We start from the raw sequence: 22,030 nt of genomic DNA on the forward strand, positions 1-22,030 counted from the left end.
TCTCAGACCTTAAGTAGAAGACTTGCTTAGTCTACCTAGACGATGTCATTGTTTATTCTGCCACATTTGATGAACATCTCAGACGGCTACGGTCGGTTCTTCAATCCATACGGTCCACTGGGCTTACCTTAAAACCTGAAAAGTGCCACTTTGGCTATGAAGAACTACAGTTTTTGGGCCACGTAGTAAGTCACACAGGTGTCAAACCTGATCCTGAGAAAATCGCAGCCGTCGCAAGGTTTTCAAGGCCTACAGACAAAAAGGCAGTCAGACGCTTCCTGGGCCTATGCGCATATTACCGGCGATTTGTTGCGGGTTTTGCACGCATTGCCTCACTGCTCACCTGCTTAACCAGAGAAGATGTCACGTTTGTGTGGGGCGAGGAGCAGGAGGCGGCATTTAACGAGTCGCAGCACCGTCTACAAACTCCGCCTGTTCTTGCCCACTTTGACATGGATGCGCCGACAATGATCCACACTGATGCCAGCAACGTAGGTCTTGGCGTGGTCCTTGTTCAGTGGCAAGACGGCGCTGAGCGAGTCATCGCTTGCGTGAGTAGAACATTGTCACGTGCCGAGTCGAACTACTCCACCACAGAGAAGGAGTGCTTGGCTATAGTATAGGCAGTTACCAAGTTCTGCCCGTACATATACGGCCGCCCATTTCAAGTTATAAGTGACCACCATTCTCTCTGTTGGTTGACCAACATGAAAGATCCATCTGCACGTTTGGCACGCTGGAGCCTACGGCTTCAAGAGTACGACATGACAGTGGTCTATAAATCGAGAAGGCAGCACTTAGACGCTGACTGCCTTTCCAGATCACCGATCGAGTCATCAGGCGGAGATGATGACAAATCCGCAGGCTTTTTAGGAGTTCTTGATGCAACCACCATCTTTCAACAGCAAGAGGACCAGGAGCTCGCGTCACTAATTGATTTCTAAGAAGGCCGCACCACAAACAAGCCCAGATTGTTCTCAAGGCACCTGTCATCATTCTGCCTACGCAGCAGTGTTCTTTTTAGGAGGAACTTCTCTTCAACAGGGAAGAGATACCTACTAGTTGTCCCTAAAACTCTCCGCAATGAAATTTTGCAGGCCTGTCACGATGAAGCTACCTCAGGTCACTCAGGCTACACAAGAACATTAGCACGAATCAAAGAATTACTGGCCACGGCTCGCAGCACAGGTGAAGCACTATGTTCGAACGTGCCTTGACTGTCAGCGACGAAAAATACCACCTACAAAACCTGCCGGACTATTACATCCCGTTCCAGTGCCGGAAACACCGTTTGCACAAATTGGGATGGACCTTTTGGGCCCATTCCCAATATCTGCTGCTGGAAATAAGTGGATCATAGTCGCGACAGATTACCTCACGCGATATGCTGAAACCAAGGCACTTCCTAGCAGCACAGCAGCCGAGGCCGCACAGTTCTTCATCGAAAACGTCGTCCTGAGGCGTGGCGCTCCAGCGGTCATCGTAACCGACAGGGGAACCGCGTTCACGGCTGAACTTTTGAGAACTGTACTTACCCTCAGTGGCATGGCACACAGAAGGACGACAGCCTATCACCCACAAAGCAATGGACTTACGGAGCGCCTCAACAAGACTCTCGCAGACATGCTGTGCATGTATGTCGATGTGGAACACAAGAACTGGAACCAAATATTACCCTACGTAACGTTTGCTTATAATACGGCTCGGCAAGAAACAACAAGAATGATGCCATTCAGTCTCCTACACGGTCAAAAATGACTACAATGCTGGATGCTATGCTTCCTCATGATCCCAGCGATTCCGAGACTGACACCGCAGATTTTACAGAGCGCGCCGAAGAAGCAAGACAGCTCACGTGCGTTCGCATAGCTAGCCAGCAAGACCGTGATGCCCAACGTTACAATCAACAGCATCAATGCGTCGTCTGCCAGCCCGGCCAAAGAGTCTGGGTTTGGGCTCCAGTATGCCGCTGAGGCCTCGCGGAGAAACTTTGCGCCAATACTTCGGACCGTACAAGGTTCTACGACGCCTTAGCGACGTCAACTATCAAGTCGTTCCTGACAGCCCATCCTGCTCGAGACGCCGTCAGGACTTGCCTGAGACTGCACGTGGTGTGCATGAAACCTTATTTTTCTGAATGACATGGACACTCTCTGGTTTGCTGGACACCAGATGCTACCCACCGAGCATCGGGACGATGCTCCATCTGGAGGGGGGCAAATGCAGCGACGCCATCTGTGCCCAACAACGTTGACGATGAAGATGACCTCGTGTGTGCAAGCAAGGGTGCTAGAGAAGAAGAAGCCTAAACTGAACGCTTGTTCTAATTGTCTAGATTAAGCACTGCTCTCCCCCTTTGTCTCAAGTGAGCCGTGACAATATGTTAAACATTTTATAAAGCTACATACACAACTGTACATTCTAAGTGAAAATAGGCAATGCATGTCAGATGCATCATACAGGAAACTGGGGCACCCCAGGGAAGCGTACTCAGTTGCGCGTTCTTTGTCGTTAAGATGAACACGCTTCGTACATCATTACCACCAGTTATTTCTTATTCTGTCTACGTCGATGACATGCAAATAGGTTTCAAATTCTGCAACCTTACTATGAGACAAGTACAAGTTGTGAGAGACAAGTACAACAGTGCTTGAACAATGTTTCTAAATGGGCAAATAAAGCTTGATGTGGGCGAGTTGGTTTAACATACTTAAAGAAAAAACAGCGCTACAGAGACGCAAACTAAATGTACACGTATGACGGATAGGCACTAACTTCCAACTACATTTTGTATATATTATTACGATATTTTCGGCAAATACCCGAGAGACGAGCCGCCGCGAGAACGACGACGAAGTGGGTCTGTGCCCTTGGCGCGAGAAAATGTCGGCCTGGCGCTCTGGCTCCAGTCCAGCGTAAATAGCTTGTAAATAGCCTCTTCCGTATGTGTCTTTCTACACGTAACATTCTGGTGGAGGTGAGCGATCCCCGTCCTCGCCACGGAACTCCGGAGTGGTCGGTACATTGAGCTTGTCACCATGCTTCCCGGTGACGAGACCACCTCTGCAACGGCTTTGGCTTGTCCGACTGCTCCCGTTGTCACGGTTGCCCAACATCGCGACCCTGGTGTGTTCTCTGGCCTGGAGAGACAGCACGTTGACGAATGGATCAAGCTATATGAACATGCCAGCGCTAATAACAGATGGGACCCAACCATTATGCTCGCCAATGTCATCTTTTATCTCGGCGGCACCCCACGCGTGTGGCACCAGACGCATGATGACAAGATAACCAGTTGCGACAATTTCAAAGAAAAGCTCAGGGAACTGTTTGGCGACCCCATTGGCCGCAAGGTTGCCGCGAGAAAGGCTCTTGCGTCTCGTGTTCAGACATCTACAGAGCCGTACGTTTCATACATACTCGACGTCTTGGCTCTATGCCGAAAAGCTGACAATGCTATGTCTGAAGCTGATAAAGTGTCACATGTTCTAAAAGGCATCGCCGACGACGCTTTCAATTTGCTTGTTTTCGGCAACGTCTCGACAATCGACGCCATCATTAAAGAATGCCCTCGCCTTGAACAGGCTAAGAGCCGCCGTATCACACACCACATCACGCGGCTACCCAACACTGCTGCTACGTCGACATGTGAGGGTCGACCACGTCAGGCTACCACCTGTGACGACGTCACCCGTATTGTTTGCCGTGAGCTCGAGGCCGCCTATTTGCCAGCTTTCGCCGCGACGCGTCCTAATCCGCCAGCAACCATGATTGCAATGATTCAGGCCGTAGTCAGACAGGAATTTGAGAACATGGGTCTGAACTCCGTGTGTACAACGTCTCCAACCCAACGTTCCCCAGTTCTCTACCGGCCCTCCTCGTCCCCGGCAGTCCTTTTCTGCCATATCTCGCCGCAACCCGTCCGAATGGCGTACCCCTGATGACAGGCTGATCTGCTTCCACTGCTGTCGCATCGGCCACGTCGCTCGTCACTGCCACAACTGATGGCCACCACCTCCTCGGACATACGCCGCCACTTATTCCCGCACTTTTAGACCTTCTGTTCCCTATACCACCCGCCATGAACCCACTGTTGCTGATGTCTCTGCTACCTCGACGACGTCATCGTCTTCTCGCCAACGTTTGACACTCACCTTGAGCGTCTAACAACTATACTTGTATTTCGCAAGGCGAAGCTGCAACTTAACTCATCCAAATGTCGTTTTGGCCACCGTCAACTTACTCTTCTGGGCCATCTCGTTGACGCTTCCGGAGTACAGCCTGATCCCGACAAAACTCGCACTGTCCGAGATTGTCTGGTTCTGAACACAGCCGCAGACGTCCGAAGTTTTGTAGGACTATGCTTGTACTTTCGTCGTTTTGTTCCAGATTTTGCGACAATTGCTAGACCCCTCACTAATCTTTTGAAGAAAGGCGTACAATTCTCGTGGGGCACTTCCGAAGCCGCCGCCTTCTTTCATCTCGTCACTCTTCTAACCTCACCACCCATTCTCACCCACTTCGACCCTGATGCCCCTACAGAATTGCGTACAGATGCCAGCGGTCATGGCGTAGGTGCCGTCTTAGCCCAGCGTCGGCGTGGCCAGGATCGCGTTATTGCTTATGCGAGCCGCCTCCTAGGACCATCGGAGCGCAACTATTCCATTACGGAACGAGAGTGCCTTGCTGTTGTCTGAGCGGTTGCGAAGTTCCGTCCTTACCTTTACGGTGGCCCTTTTTCCGTAGTCACTGACCATCACGCTCTCTGCTGGCTCTCATCGCTAAAAGATCCTACAGGCCGGCTTGGTCGATGGGCTTTGAGGCTTCAAGTCTGGCCGCCTGCACCAAGACGCTGACAGCTTGTCACGTTACCGTGTTCACAATCCTGACTCCTCCGATATTACCAGTGCTGCTTGCGTATTCTCTGTATTTACAGCTGCTTCATTTCGCCGACGAACAACGTCGTGACGCCTACATCAGAGCACTCATCGACCGTTTTGAACACTCTCCAGCCGATGCCACTCTATGCCTCTTCGTCCTCTGCGACGGTACTCTGTACCGTCGTAATGTTCATCCGGACGGTTTTGAGTTCCTACTTGTCATACCTAAACACCTCCGCTCAACTGTTCTAGAAGAGCTTCACGACGCACCAACGGCAGGACACCTCGGCGTATCTCGAACCTATGACCGTGTGCGTCGCCGTTTTTTCTGGCCAGGCCTTGCCAGTTTCGTACGACGTTACGTCGCCGCTTGTGAACTTTGCCAACGACGCAAGAAGCCTTCCCAGCTCCCCGCTGGTTACCTGCAGCCGCTCGACATCCCTGCCGAGCGCTTCCATCGTGTTGGCTTAGACCTTCTCGGTCCATTTCCAGAATCTACATCAGGAAACAAGTGGGTTGCAGTTGCAGCGGACTACGCGACCCGCTACGCCGTAACCCGCACTTTTCCGACCAGTTGCGCAACTGACGTTGCGGACTTCCTTCTACATGATATCATTTTGATGCATGGTGCTCCTCGTCAATTGCTAACAGACCGTGGCCGTATGTTTTTGGCAAAAGTCATTGACGACATCATGCAGGTCTGCTCCATTCAGCATAAGTTTACTACCTCCTACCACCCTCAAACAAACGGCCTCACTGAGCGTTTGAACCGTACCCTTACAGACATGCTATCCAAATACGTTTCAGACGACCACCATGACTGGGACCTGGCTCTACCCTACATTACCTTTGCATACAACTCTTCCAGTCTCGAAACTGCCGGATTTTCCCCGTTTTATCTCTTGTATGGCCGCGAACCGACGCTACTGCTAGACACCGTGCTTCCGTCTACCACAGCTTCAACTAGTGCTTATGCCCGTGATGCAATCGCCCGTGCTGACCATGCTCATCAGCTTGCCCGCGTTCGTCTACAAGTCTCTCAAGACAAACAGAAGCGACGTTGCGACCTCCGTCACCGTGATGTCCATTTTGCGCCCGGCACCCTCGTGTTGCTTTGGTCACCATCGCGTGAAGTTGGCCTTTGTGAGAAACTGTTTTCCTGTTATACTGGCCCATATCGCATGCTCCGCAAAGTGACCGATGTCACCTATGAAATTGTTCTAGCCACGCCCACTACGTCCTCCGGTGTGGCAACCAGTGACAACCAGTGACATTGTCCACGTCACCCGACTCAGCCCTACAACTCTTCACGTGCCTTGGATATTTAACAGCACCGTGACGATGCTTTTGCCGTCGGGGAGGTAGTATTACGATATTATCGGTAGATACCCGAGAGACGAGCCGCTGCATGGATAACGACGTAGTGGGTCTGTGCCCTTGGCGCGAGAAAATGTCGGCCTTGCGCTCTGGCTCCAGTCCAGTGTAAATAGCTTGTAAATAGCCTCTTCCGTCTGTGTCTTTCTACACGTAACAACATATTTATATTTATATACTCTATATATATATATATATATAAACTATATCTATATTGTTGCGCATGAAGAAAACGAAGACCAGTGAACGTGCTTGCGGTCCCGAGTGGAAGAAGAAAGAAGAGAACAACGCTCAGTTGAGAAACCAGCTGACCGCTCTTGCGCTCACCTTCGCGACTTAAAGTAAACGGTCCCCTTCATCCGTAAGGGTTATAAACGGTCTCCTTCGCGCGTAACAAAGTGGTGGAGGTGCGGGGTAACGCTCACAACAACGGAACCATCACTGCCGCAGCTTGTCGAAGCCGTCGACTTGCCGGCCTCCCGCCATCAGCCGTGACCATCTTCGACATGCCAGAAGAAGGAGCCACTCCGAGGGCAGTGCCTAGCAGTCCACTGCCATACTACCGAGTTCCACCCACCTTCGGAGGCAAAGCGGGGGAAGATGCCGACGAGTGGCTCGTCCAGTACAAACGAGTGAGCAAATCCAACGGGTGGGATGCAACCGCTCAGCTCACCAATGTGGTGTTCTCCCTGACCGATACCGCCCTCGTGTGGTATGAGAACCACAAGGATGCCCTTACGACATGGGAACATTTTGTTGACGAGTTAAAGGCGTGTTTTAGGGACTCAGTCGCCAAAAAGAAGCGTGCGGAGCAGACACTGTCGCAACGGGCGCAGCTACCAGGTGAGACATGCACAACATACATGGAAGAAGTGTTAAAGCTGTGCAAGGTGGTCAATGCTCGCATGTCGGAAGAAGATAAAGTTGGACATTTGCTGAAAGGAGTGGCTGAGGATGTGTACAATTTTTTAATTGGAAAGGAGGGCCTCAGTTCTGTGTCCGACATCATTCGGCACTGCAGAACTTTTGAAACGCTCAAGATGCGTCTGTTTGCGCCAAAGTTTGGTCGGTTGGCAAACGTTACGATGGTTGCCAATGTGGACACGAGTCCTTGCCTCGACCTTCCTTCGACCATCCGACAGATTGTCCGCGAGGAACTTTCCCGCCGCGAAGGGTTGTTGCATTCAACTGTTGACCACCATGGCGTGTACACGTCACGTGAGGCTATGACGGCGCCACATTCGGCCCCTTGGCAACCGATGGTTACCGCAGCGGCCATGGAGTACAGTGCAGCCCCACAGTCGAGGACGACAACACGCCCGCCGACTCCGCGCTATGACCAACGCACTCAGCGCACGCCTTCTCGACGCCCGATGTATCGTCGTGACACACACCACGAACCAACCCACTACACGCGGGAAAATGATAATATCCACTTCATCGACGAACGACCAAGGTTTCGACCTCTCCTGGTGTGTTATTCCTGGGTTGTCCCGGGTCATATATCGCGGTTTTGCAACCAGCGTATGACCACGTGGTATGGCCAGCCGTCAGAGTTTTCTCGGCCCTCCGAACGGCCACACGGTGCCCCGTGGCCAGCACACGTATCGTCTGGCGACGAGTATTGGCCAAGCAGCTCCCGGAATCGCTCCCCAGCATCTGTCAGAAGTTTGACACCCCCACCGCAACGTTGTGCTCCCCGTTCTCCCTCACCACTGCATTGCACCGCGTCCCCTTCGTCACCGGAAAACTAGCCAGCGCGGACGATGGAGGTGAGGTCGCTGGAGACGTGCTACTGACAGAAATACCTCCTGTGTTGATGCTGAAAAACAAAGTGCGCGTGCTTGTAGATAATGTCCCTGTGATGGCTCTGGTGGACACAGGCGCAACAATTTCGGTCATGAGTGTCTCTTTTAAACACGTGTTAGGGCGAAAGGTTTTGTTTAAATGGGACGAAGATTCAAAGTTCTGTGGAGTGAGTGGTGAGCCATTGCGACCTATTGGTGTGTGTAGTGCTGACGTATTTTTGGGAGGCCATGTTATTACGACAGAGTTTGTAATTATTCCTCGGTCGACCCATGATGTTATTCTCGGCATGGACTTCTTGCGGGAGTGTGGTGCTACTGTCGGCTGCCGCACAGGAAATGTATTCTTAAGTGGTAGGATTCCATCAGGACTCCTGGAGAACCCTGTAGATCGCAAAACTAGTGTGTATGTGGTGATACGGTCATACCTGCATCATCTACCGTTTGCGTTCCCATTGTCTGTTGCGGCGCCAATTCCGACTGCTTGGAAGTTACCGTAGAACCGATGCACTTTAACTGTATGAAGAAGAATGTGTTGGTGCCACATTGTGTGGTGTCGATCAAAGGCGGACGCACTGGCTTATGGACCGTAAACTGTTCTAAGGAGCCCGTTATACTATCAGACGGCATGAAATTAGCCTTCGCCAGGGAACACGCGTCCTTATCAGTGGCTGAACTTACAGATGTGGCGGAAGAACCTGATGGCCACAGTTCTGAAACGGCCCTTTTGTCGATGGTAAATAAATCGCTCAGCACGAGTGAACGACGAATGTTAGTGGGTGGGCTTTCGAAGCATGTTTCGATATTCGACTTTGCGCAGAAGGACAATATACCTGCAATCCCTGCGTCTCGAACGCGCCATACCATCAACACGGGTTCGGCAAATCCGATTAGACAAAAGCCATATCGTGTTTCACCATCAGAGCGCCAGATTATCAACGAACAAGTGCACGAAATGATGAAAAAGGGAGTCGTACAAGAGTCAGCGAGTCCGTGGGCAGCTCCAGTGATTCTTGTTAAAAAAAAAGATGGATCTTGGAGATTTTGCGTCGACTATCGCCGTTTGAATGCTGTAACAAAAAAAGGACGTGTACCCACTCCCACGTATTGATGACGCAATAGACTGCCTTCATTCCGCCTCTTACTTTTCCTCAGTAGATTTACGATCCGGCTATTGGCAAATTCCGATGCTTCCTGACGACAAGGAGAAGACTGCCTTTGTAACCCCTGACGGGCTCTTCGAATTTAATGTGATGCCATTTGGATTGTGCAACGCTCCGGCAACTTTCGAGAGATTTATGGACACTGTATTGCGTGGCTTGAAGTGGAACATCTGCATGTGCTACCTCGACGACGTCGTCATCTTTGGCCGCACCTTCAGCGAACACAACTCGCGTCTGGATATTGTCCTGAACTGCATCAAAAACGCTGGTCTAGTTTTAAACTCTTAAGAAATGCCACTTCGGAGACCGCCAAACCCTTGTGCTTGGGCACCTCGTCGACAAGGATGGCATCCGCCCTGATCCCCAGAAAACAGCAGCCATTGAAGCATTCAGTGCACCACGCTGTGTCAAGGAGCTCCGTAGTTTTCTGGGGCTTTGTTCCTATTTCCGCCGATTTATTCCTAAATTCGCCGACGTTGCGTATCCGCTGACCTGCCTGCTACGAAAGGACACCCCCTTTAAATGGACTCCGGAGTGCGACTCTTCGTCAGTTGAAGTTCCTGCTGACGTCACGACCGGTTCTTCAACACTTCAGTCCTTCAGCTCCGACAGAACTCCATATGGATGCCAGTGGCATAGGTATTGGTGCCGTCCTAGTTCAACGCTACGATGACCGCGAACACGTGATCGCATATGCAAGCCGCTCATTAAGTAGGCCCGAGCAGAATTACACTGTGACGGAACAAGAATGCCTCACGGTAATATTTGCGGTTCAGTGGTTTCGTTCTTACCTGTATGGACGCCCCTTTACAGTGGTCACCGACCACCACTCATTGTGTTGGCTTGTGAATCTTCGTGACCCTTGTGGCCGCCTTGCGCGCTGGGCGCTCCGACTGCAAGAATACAGCTTCACCGTCTCTTATAAGAGTGGTCGACGACACATGCGGACTGTCTCTCGCGTATGCCACTTAATACTACAGACTGTGACGCCGACAACTTCGATCACCTCGTGGCTTCTGTGTTGCCGCGTTTTCCAGACTTCGACTGCTTCAAAACCGAACAGCGAAAAGACGATAAATTAACACCGCTCTTCACCGCTACGACCGCCTCGACGAAAGCAAACCATTTCTGTGTACGTGATGGACTCCTCTATAAGAACTTTTCCAGCACTGGCGCACGTTTTCTCCTAGTACCGGAGAGCCTTCGCACAGCGATTCTGAGTGCTATGCACGACGACCCTACGTCTGGACATCTAGGTTCGGCGAGGACGCTCTACCAGATTCAGGAATGCTTTTATTGGCCTGGAATGCGACAATCTGTTGAGACGTATGTGGCCAGCTGCATGCAGTGTCAGCGCCACAAACAGCCATCTACACTGCTCCAGCAGGTCTTCTACAGCCCATCCCGCCTCCAAGCACGCCTTTCCAACAAGTGGGCATTGACTTCGTAGGCCCATTTCCAAAATCAGCCAAGGGAAACCATTGGATAGTTGTTTGCGTCGACTACCTCACACGCTACTGCGAGACGGCGGCCGTGCCCTCCGCAACTGCCACTGACGTTTCAACGTTCCTCCTGCAATATGTGATCCTGCGACATGGTCCGCCCCGCGTGATCATCAGCGACCGTGGACGACAATTCACAGCGGACGTCGTAGAGGAGCTGCTTCGTTTGTGTGATTCCCACTTGCATCACTCGACACCATACCATCCACAAACGAATGGGCTTACGGAGCGTACCAACCGAACAATTGTAAACATGCCATCTATATACGTTTCATCCGACCACAAGAACTGGGATGACGTACTGCCTTTTATCATGTATGCGTTCAACACCGCCAAGCACGAGACCACCGGCTATAGCCCTTTCTTCCTGCTGTACGCACGGCCACCCCAGTACACAATCGGCACTGTTTTCCCCTTCTGCAGTCACAAAAAACCCACTGTCGCAGAGACTCTCTGCCTCGCCGAAGAAGCTCTTCGTATTGCTCGTTTGCGCACTTTGGCATCGCAGGACACATCAAAAGCACGCTACGACATTCGCCACTGTCCGGTAACCTATCGCCCTGGTGATTTAGTCTGGCTGTGGACTCCAGTACGGAAATGCGGGTTATGCCAAAAGCTTTTGGCCACCTACGATGGACCGTTTGTGATTATTAACAGACTCACGGAAGTCACGTATAACATAGCTCGCCTCACGGCGAGTGGTAGAAGAGCTGCCAAGACACAAGTGGTCCATGTCGCCCGCTTGAAATTGTTCACGTCAAGACACATGGATTGACTCGCCCGGTGGGCTTTGTCTGCGACGAGAGGAATGTTGCGCATGAAGAAAACGAAGAGCAGTGAACGTGCTTGCGGTCCCGAGTGGAAGAAGAAAGAAGAGAACGACGCTCAGTTGAGAAACCAGCTGACCGCTCTTGCGCTCACCTTCGCGACTTAAAGTAAACGGTCCCCTTCATCCGTAAGGGTTACAAACGGTCTCCTTCACGCGTAACAATATTATAAACCCTGTTTCTTCAAATAATATTTAGTTGGAAGTTAGCACCTGTCCGTCGTACATGTACTTCTTTTAGTCCGCCTCCTTATGGCGTTATTTTTTTCTTCAAGTGGGCAGACGAAAACGAGTTCAAAGTAAACCCCAACAAGAGTTCTTCCCAACAAAGAAGAAAGGGCTGCTGATCCCACTGTCTAAATGCATGGGCAACAAACGCCTGTTAACAAAGAGCACAAGTTTTTAGGCATTATACTTGACTCTAAACTGACATTTTTTCCACACACAAAATATCTCGAAGTAAAATGCCTAAAAACAGTGAACTTACTGAAAATTTCATCTCACACATCCTGGGGTAGCAACAGGAAATGTTTAATGAGTCTTCGCAAGAGCCTAATGCAGTCATGATTGGACTATGCTGCCATGGTATATCACTCTGCCGCTCCAAGCTCACTGAAGATGCTAGATCCCGTCCACCATATCTAGGTATCCGCTTGGCCACTGGCGCATTCAGAACAAGCCTTGTCGAATGCTTATATGTAGAATCAAATGAGTGGTCACTCCATTTGCAGAGATCATATATGAGCTTCACCTATTTTCTCAAAGTGCACTCTAATCAAGAACATCCATGTTCTACAACCGTTAACAACTTAACCTGTGCAACGCTTTTTCGTAATCGACCCTTTATGAGACTACTTTACTCACTACGTGTGAGAGAACTTAATGGGATGTGCCACTTCTTAAACATCGCCTAATGCCTCCAGCTAAGCTGTTACCGCCCTGGAAGTAGCACGTGATAGAATGTTGTGTATCCTTTGTAGAGGTCACAAAGCATGCTCCTGAGCTCAAAATCTCAATGCATTTCCGTGAACCTCAGTCGAAGTACACTTGGTCTGAATTCTGCACCGTCGTGCCAAAGTCACATGCTGGCGTATCTTACGCTGCTGTTGGTCCCTCTTTTTCCAAATCTGATGCATTGAACCCCCTAACAAGTATCTTCGCTGCGGAAGCCTATGCGGTACCTCCTGCGGTAAAACACTTAAAGAAATTAATTGAGAAAATAACATTCACAGGCTCATTAAGTCTTTAATAGCGTTAATGTCTTTTGAAAAGCATACAAATTCTGTTTTTATTTAACTTTACAGACTCTTGCGCAACGTTTATTTATCTCATAGACACGTAGTAATATGCTGGATTCCTGGCCACAAAGGAATCGAGGGTAATGTGCTTGCCGACGAAATTGCCAAATCAATAGCATCGCAAGGTATTAGTCATTCCGCTGCTGCCCCTGTAACAGATCTGTAGCCTTTCCTACGAAGCAACTGCGATGTCACAGGCCACGCATGGGATCCTGAAACAGGCAATAAGCTTCATATGATTACGCCAAAGTTAGGTTTCTGGCCCTCAACTAGGAAAACACGAAGGACAGATACCCTACTGTGTCATCTCAGAATAGGGCACACATATGGCACTCATAAGTTTCTGTTGACTGGTAACGAGCCTCCAACCTGTGGTAGATGAGGTGATAGGCTGACTGTCCTCCACGTCTTCGTGGAGTGTCGGGAAGCCGAAAGAGACAGGAAGAAACATTTTCCTCTTGTATACTGCTATTGTGTCCCTCTTGTTCCGGCTGTGTTTCCTTGGTAAAGAACGACTTTTTAACACCAAAGCAGTCCTCACTTTCTTGAATGATGTTGTCCTGCATGTTATAAGCCCATTAAATTCGAAGGGCACCCTCTTTCCAGACTATGCCACTGTGATAGTTGTTTTGTGTAGCACGTGGCTCCGGGCCCTTGTGTTTCAAAGGCTCTTGTGAGACAGTAGTGCTCCAGCCAATGTCAGCATCTGACACATTTGTGTATTGTACCATTCTTTTGCATAATACACGTGATTAGTCATTGCCATAATCTTATTACACATAGATTTTACGCAAATTACAACGACTATTCTTAGGCCCCTTCACAGCCACATCACATCAACTTCATAGAACTCATCACTCCACTACGAACTCATTAACACTGTCATGGCACTCTTTGGCCACATCTGGCCCTTGCGCCACTAAACACACATTTATTAATTGTTTAAGAGTTGTGTTGCCATTTATTATGAAATGCTTATGCTTTACGCTTTCTTGTGTGTAGAAACAATTGATTATGCATTCTGTATTTATTTCCATTAGTTTGCTGGTGTTTCCTGCACCACTATGCATATCCCCCATGTTTTGATGTTCTTTCTTTATGTTACTTATATCAGTGGCATGCTTTTAGCAAGGTTCTGACATTGTGAATGGTGGAGCATTCGTGACCAGATGCTTCTTTGTGCTGTCTGTGTCACTTATCTTACACAGTAAATAAATGATCGTTCTTGTATGTCGTTCCACACTAATACATTTTGTTTCTTGTTCCCATTGAATTATAAAACTTTTCTTAATTTTTTTTTATTTTTCGCCTATGATAAAAATATCAGGGCCGTTGATAAGAATATTTTAACCTCTTACAAAGAGTTGGGCATTAAGAACCAAAATACCTGGTCTAGTCGTCTCTGCATCAAAACCACGAGCAACATAAATAAGTGCAGGGCTTATTGACGCTTCTAAACAACTACTTTCTAAGACAATTTCCTAATTACAATTCAGTTTCAACTGTCCTAACACTTCACGTTCGTCTTAATCCTATACTGAAAGCTGCACCGAAGACATCTAGTTTTGCGCATTGTCTTACATTTGTAATACCTAAATCTGATACAGAATTGACACCGCTTGGCCGAGAAATGTGAAGTGTTTCCTTACCATAATTTGTTGCTGTTTTCAGAAAGTGTCTGGTATTCCGGTGTAGTGAATAACGAGATATTTTATCATTGTCTATTTCCGTATTTTTTGTGTACCATTTGTTAGTGTTAAGTGTGTTGGGAACCAAGAAATACAACATTTGGGAGCCACATGTGTGAAGCCAAGGTAGATGCCATTTCTCTTTATGTCTGATACTTGTATGAGTGTGCGTTGGTGTCACTGATGAGAGTTGGATTATGAACTTTGCTCGAGGTAAGTTCAAGTTAGTCATAGCACGAAGTATGGTAGAGGTCAGTAGCTAGGTAATGTGAGCCAGAAACTACACAGATAGCTTTTTTTTTTTTTTTTTTTCAGAAGTAGTAGTTGGGTTTATGTGCATGCAAGCCACAGTTCCTCACACAAGATGACAGCAGCTTATTTGAATATGAAATAATGAATGATGCACTATTTTTTTTTAACTTTCATGGGAAACAGGTGGCAACCTTGTGAAAGAGATCCTACAGATTTTGACAAGTTTCGGTGGCGATCAGACCTGTAATGTAGCAGAGGGTGCTAAGAGTCTCTGGGTCCGGACAGGCTGCCAATGGAAACTGACCCTGTCAACCTTTAACAGCCAAACTCTGTCGAGGGAGGCTAGCTAAGCAGGACTCTTTGAGGAACTATAAGACATTGTTTGGGATATTATTAGCCTTAGTGAGATTAGAAGAACTGGTAAGGCTTATATATTGCTAAATAACGGCCATGTCCTCTGCTATAGAGGTACCCCTGATAAGAAGCAATACGGGGTAGGATTCCTAATCCATAAGGACATAGCGGGCAACATTGACAAATTCTACAGCATTATAGAGAGGGTAGCAGTAGTCGTAATCAAACTTAATAAGAGGTATAGATTAAAGGTAGTACAAGCCTATGCTCCAACATCCAGTCACGATGATGAGGAAATAGATCAGTTTTATGAAGATGTGGAACTAGCGATGAGAAAAGTGCAAACTCGGTATACAGTAGTAATGGGTGACTTCAATGCAAAAGTGGGGAAAAAGCAGGCGGGTGAACAGGCAATAGCCAACTACGGTGTCGATTATAGAAATGCTAGAGGAGAGATGCTGGTAGAATTCTCAGAAAGGAATAAGCTTCGAATAATGAACACATTTTTCAGGAAGCATAGCAACAGAAAGTGGACCTAGAAAAGCCCTAATGGTGAAACAAGAAATGAAATTGACTTCATACTTTCTGCTGATTCCAGCATAGTGCAGGATGTAGAAGTGATAGGTAGGGTAAAGTGCAGTGATGATAGGTTAGTGAGGGCTAGGATTCACCTCAATTTGAAGAGAGAAAGAGCAAAATTGCTCAAGAAGAAACAGGTCAACCTAGAGGCAGTAAGGGTAAAAGCAGACTAGTTCAGGCTGGTACTTGCAAATAAATATGCAACCTTAGAATAGAGAGATGATGATGACATAGAGCTAATGAATGAAACCGTAACTAGACTGGCTTTAGAGGCAAGGCACCAAGGCAACCAGTAGGCAAGTTCTCCCAAGTAACAAAGGACCTAATAAAGAAACAACAAAAAATGAAAGTGTCCAACTCAAGAGATAAGATACAATTTGTGGAACTGTCAAAACTGATCAACAAGGCGAAAATAAGTGATATTCAAAACTATAACATGAGAAAGACTGAAGAAGCTGTAAAAAGTGGACACAGCCTGAAATCAGTGAAAAAGAAACTTGGCATAGGACAAACCAAGATGTATGCACTGAAAGATAAGCAGGGTAATATCATCAGCAATCTCGAAGATATAGTAAAAGCAGTGGAAGAATTCTATACTGACCTGTACAGTACCCAGAGGAGTCGGGATACCTCAATAAGAAACAGTAATGGACAGGGTACAGAAACTCCTCCTATAACTAGCGATGAAATCAAAAGGGCCTTGCAAGACATGAAACGAGGAATTGCGGCAGGAGAAGGTGGAATAACAGTCCATTAAATCAAAGATGGAGGAGACATAATGCTTAGAAAACTGGCGGTTCTTTGTACGAAGTGTCTATCGACTGCGAAGGTCCCAAAAACTGGAAGAATGCAAACATTATACTAATCCACAGAAAGGGAGACGTTAAAGAACTGAAAAATTATAGGCCCATTAGCTTACTTCCAGTAGTATTGCATAAAATATTTACCAAAATAATCTCCAATAGAATAAGGGCAACACTGGACTTTAGTGAACCAAGGGAACAGGCTGGCTTCAGGAAGGGATACTCTACAATGGGTCACATCCATGTCATTAATCAGGTTATTGAGAAATCTGCAGAGTATAATAAGCCTCTCTATATGGCTTTCATAGGTTATGAAAAGGCAGTTGATTCAGTAGAGATACCAGCAGTCATAGCAGCATTACGTAATCAAGGAGTACAGAATGCTTATATAGATACCTTGGAAAATATCTACAGAGGTTCTACAGCTACCTTAATTGTACACAAGAAAAGCAGAAAGATACCTATAAAGAAAGGGGTCAGACAGAGAGACAATATTGCATTTTGGAGCAGCTTGAAACAGATTAAATTTCATTTTCAATCAATTTGGAGCAGGCCTATCTGAATTTTGGTAGAATAATGGACTGTGGCAATGCACTTCGAAACCATGACGAAACACACACGAAGCGCATAGGAGAAGCGTGCTCTGTAGCTATAGCAAACTAGAATATGGAAAAGCAGGTCGAGTGGCAGCACGGTGCAGGCTTTCCTGTAAGGCCGCAAACATCGGTGGCACCACGATCAAATTGTATGTTCCCCCGCCGACGCTCATGATGATAGTGGAAAATGTTCTGAAATTATGTGGTCCAATAGATGTGGTAACATAACTTCTGGGTCACCATATGTCACTGCAGACCCAGAGGACAGCAATGAACGCTGCGCTGGTGTAACATAAAAATATGCCAATCTGTTTTTATTGCGATAGCAATTATACGGTGTTAGGAATGGCCGTACGAGGTGGCAACGTGCCAGCTTTCAGCCCGCTGCACGTGTTCCAATCCAACCAGACGAGGCGCACTTCAGAGAACTGTGGATGACCGGCAGCCACGTGGCGCGCGGTCAACTCGGGAATGTGGTACTTGGCCGTGCCACCCGGGGCAAAGCAGAGTTCTACGAAGCCCTCTGACGTCGGCTCCAGACCTTTGCACCTGTGTGTATGTGCGGCACGTGTATGTGAGTCATCATCCTCCTCCAACAGCCCTCGCCCTCCTCCAAAAGGGCAGGTAATTTACGGTGACGTCGAACGGTGACGTCGAACGATGACTGGACGAACGTTTCCGTCCACTGGGAATCAAGGGGGGATCAAGTGCTTATAAGCAGCGTTTGCCGGCTGCTAGAGTGTGCTCGTCGTCGGGAGCTGAGTGCTCGTTGTCATGCTAGAAATGCACTCGTGAGCTGTGTGCTCGTAAGCTGTTTGCTGTTATGTTAGTCTTGCGGGCTCCATATGGGAGTCGCGCTGGACTATCGATGTATGCCTAAGATGTTCAAAATGTAAATACTGCCAAACCCCTACAACTGAATGGCAGCGGTGAGATCGGCCTACGGCTCCTAGATCGGCCTACGACTCGTGAGACAGCAACGGCAGCTGACGGACGTTGGCACATGGTGACCGACCGGCATCCTGATCAAGTTGGAGGCGACTTGAGATTGACCACCTCTTGCAACTGACTGGATACGGCGGGGAAGGACTGGTGATATGGCGCTGCTTCAGTGGGTAAGCATTTGGTTCTGGCTGTAACATTTACCAGGCTTCAATTTCTCGGTGTTTTTGCATTTGATTCGCTGGGGATCTTTTACTTGTATTTTGATTTGTGTGGGTATCGCAACAAGTATTGTGTGACAGCAGAGCCAAAGCTTAAAGTAGCAACCATGGTCCTAATGTGTTTGACGAGAGCTGACCTGTTGTGGTTGTGTGAGGAGATCGAGGTGGACGTAGAGGAGGACTTGACGGAAGCAGAAATTCGTAAGACAATTCTCGAAAGTGACAATGATTTGAAATTCATCGAACATATAGGTAACCGAATTCTAAACAAAAAACGGGAACAGGAAGCAATTAGACAAGAACAAGAAGAATTTAAGCAAGAGCAGGAAAAACCTAAGCAGGAACTGAAAATAATTTCTCAGGAAGAAGGCCTAACAGAAGTAACGAGGCAGTACATTGATGCATCGAACGGAGAAATTCAAGGTTTAGAGCAGGCAATCGAACTAAATCAACGGCGGCTGGAGAAATGTGTAGGCTGGACGCAGCGAAAGTGGCAGGAAGTCGACAGCAGATTTCAGTCGAAAGCTGAGAGTAGTAGTACCTGTGAGAATAGCAGCACGTTCATAAGTGAACTCGAAGTGCTAGCAGCTAACGATGCCTTAGTGGCAGCAGAGTCCGTTCAAGGCCAAAGTGAGAGCGACGAGGTGCTGTGCCAACAGAGGACTGTAGAGACAGCTAGGCCAGCTGCGAACAAATTGGCACAGTTACCGTGCATGTGCGTCGCTTGTAATGTTAGCGAGGTTGCTAGCGAAGTAAAGGGTACTGCTGACCCGATAGACACGAGCACCCATGTCAAGTCAGATCTGCGTGCCGAAGTGAGGTGCCAGCTTGACGATGCAGTTGAGAGTAGTTCTCGGGATGGCGAGCTCCGTAGCTCACGAGAGAACAACTGCATTGTTCAGGGATGGGTGCGGCTCTCCATCAGTCTAGGTAGCCTAGAGATGGATGATTTAATTAGGAATCATTCGGACTGTGCGCGTGAAACAGCGCTCGAGACCGACGGGCTGTGTGTCGATGCACAGCGTGAGCTGGGCAATGCAGTAGAGGGCAGTTCGCAAGAGTGTGAGTTGCATAACTCGAGTAAAGCCTGCTGCATTGTGCCAGAGTCAGTTGAGCTGTCCGACAGTCGAGGCAAAGATAGAGTGTGAGATGTGTAACGGCCAGCACGAGGCGCCAGAAGGCGACATGAAAGAGAATGCAAAGAGAAAGCGCCGCAGAAAGAAGCGCCCTAAAGATAGGAATGCGCTGACTAATGTAGCGTCGCCAAAGACGGCGAGAGACCCGAAGAGGAAGGGCGTGGAGAAAAGAAAGGTGCGGTCATCACGGACGATGTTGACGCATCAAACACGTTCGAGCCACCGGTCAAAGGGGGACCGCGAAGCATGTTCTGCACGGACGCGGACAAAGGGCACGGGGCAGTTAAATTCCTCGTCGTTCCATAGTTCTTTTTGAAGCTCAGCGTGCAGTACGAAGAAGCACAAGGTGGCAAGACGAGACCAGGTGGGGAGTAGCGACGCGGTCAATCGAGGTCATGATGAAAGCGGCGCGCCAGGACGTAAATTGGCAGGGGACTGTAACGTCTTGGGGGAGCTGATAGTGAATCAGCCCTTTTGTTGTTCCTCGGTAGCCAGAGTAGCTTTCGGACCGCGACCCCCTCGAGTACAGCTCAAAGTATGAGTCAGTCGTAAACATTTGAAACGGGAGGCGAAGGCAACTTCCGTAGAAGTGAAACATGTTGTTTTGTTTTATTTTGAGCATCGGATAATTTTCGCGATTTAAGCTTCTTTCAATATGTAAAAGTATGAGCTTTGTTTGTGTTTTGTTTGAGAAGCTCGAGATTTGAAAGACGTGTTTTTTTGTAAACATGTAGTATCGCGAGGTGTTCATTAATAAGTATATAGGCTTTCTTTTTTTGTGTGCGTGAGGAACCTGAAGGTCAAGGTTATCGTTGAGAGGCCTATCGTAACGCGCGTGTTTATTAGTTAGCCTTCTTTTGTTTTATGCGTTTTTTTATTTTCTAAGGTTAAGCGCGTAGATTTTCAGTAAGTGCGTGATTTGCACTGAGAAGAGCTCTTAGTTCCTTTAGCGCGTGTCCTGTGTGGACGGAGTGAAGCAGATTGTTAATGACTTGGTTGCTCGTGTGTGTCGAGGGCGGCCGTATTCTGACTTCTCTAGTACGCGTGCGTAGAGCTAGTTATTAGAAGACACATTTGTTCGAAGGTTCCTCTGTGTTGCGTAAGTTACGCAAGTTTCGTTGATCGGTTAAGGAACGTGTCCTGTGTGGATTAAAGGAACAAATGTGAGTAAGCGTCGCAAGTACGTGTTTGGAATAGAGACCACAAAGCTAGCACGATTGTATTTACGTACCTGTGGAGTTGGCCAGACGGTTCAGTGGCAGCAGTACATGAGATAAGTACACCACTGTGATAGGATAAGAACACGCTGTTCGCGAAGTTAGGTTGCTTAAGTTATGTTTGGGTATTGGTGTTTGAAAGCCTTTGGTTTAATTCTGCGTAAACCTTTACTCTTGTGCAGCGCGACGGTCAGGTTTGGTCGAACTCAAGAGGAACGTGAACGCTCACTTTGGCGGCACAAAATTTTGGGGCAAAATTTGGGGTTTCCCAGTTGAGTGACTTGCATCGAAATTTTGATAGGAGGCCTGGTGGGTAAACAGCTAATTCTGGGCATTTGAACGATGAGTGGTATTGTGTTGCCGGATCGACTCTTCTGTGCCAGTTGTTGTAAGATGGTTGAAGGCATTCCAAGTACGCAGGGGTTGCAGAGAGCAAAGCCATCGTCTTGCTCACCAGCCATTCTCTTCCTGCCCAGCGGTTGCCAGCACTGGCCAGGCGAGATTTTCCGGGCCATGGAGGAGCTGTTAAGAATGGCTGTACGGGGTGGCAACGTGCCAGCTTTCAGCCCGCTGCACGTGTTCCAATCCAACCAGACGAGGCGCACTTCAGAGAACTGCGGATGACTGGCAGCCACGTGGCGCGCTGTCAGCTCAGGAATGTGGTACTCGGCCGCGCCACCCGGGACAAAGCAGAGTTCTACGAAGCCCTCGGACGTCGGCTCCGGACCTTTGCACCTGTGTGTATGTGCGGCACGTGTGAGTCATCATCCTCCTCCAACAGCCCTCGCCCTCCTCCAAAAGGGCGGGTCATCTACGGTGACGTCGAACGGTGACGTCGAACGATGACTGGACGAATGTTTCCGTCCACTGGGAATCAAGGGGAATCAAGTGCTTGTAAGCAGCGTGTGCCGGCTGCTAGAGTGTGCTCGTCGTCGGGAGCTGAGTGCTCGTTGTCATGCTAGAAATGTACTCGTGAGCTGTGTGCTTGTAAGCTGTTTGCTGTATGTTAGTCTTGCAGGCTCCATATGGGAGTCGCGCTAGACTGTCGATGTATGTCTTGTTTTAAATGTAAATCCTGCAAATAAATCCTGCTCTCCTAAGTCCCGACGAAGAGTCAAGCTCCTTCCTACAGCTACGACTGCAAAATCTAGTAATGGACACTCCAGGCGCATTTCTGCCATCGCAGTCAAGTTCCGTACAAAGTCCAGGGGCAACAACATCGTTCTGAATGCGTGTGAGGGTGAGCCGACGACGGCGGCTTAATCTCGCTTAACTGATGCGTATTGCGCCGCCACACTGGCCCTATCTTCAATGTGATCTGCAATGAGGACAGAATGCGAGTGCTGATAGCTTCGTGTGTGCTGTGTTTTCCCCGCTTAGTTTGCGTTGAAGCA

The 22,030-nt window shown here is 48.5% G+C and overlaps 1 protein-coding gene across 2 annotated transcripts in view; it reads left to right on the plus strand.

Moving 5' to 3' along the window:
* Window positions 1-22,030, plus strand: part of LOC142580185 (spliceosome-associated protein CWC27 homolog) — a 373,861-nt gene that overhangs the window by 309,339 nt on the left and 42,492 nt on the right. For both annotated transcript variants that reach the window (XM_075691069.1, XM_075691068.1), the window contains one exon: window positions 21,113-21,392. In XM_075691069.1, the coding sequence (XP_075547184.1) occupies window positions 21,113-21,392 (280 nt within the window). The remainder of the gene's footprint in view (window positions 1-21,112; window positions 21,393-22,030) is intronic.

Source organism: Dermacentor variabilis, chromosome 4 (assembly GCF_050947875.1).
Source record: "Dermacentor variabilis isolate Ectoservices chromosome 4, ASM5094787v1, whole genome shotgun sequence".
NCBI classification, from domain to species: Eukaryota; Metazoa; Arthropoda; class Arachnida; order Ixodida; family Ixodidae; genus Dermacentor; species Dermacentor variabilis.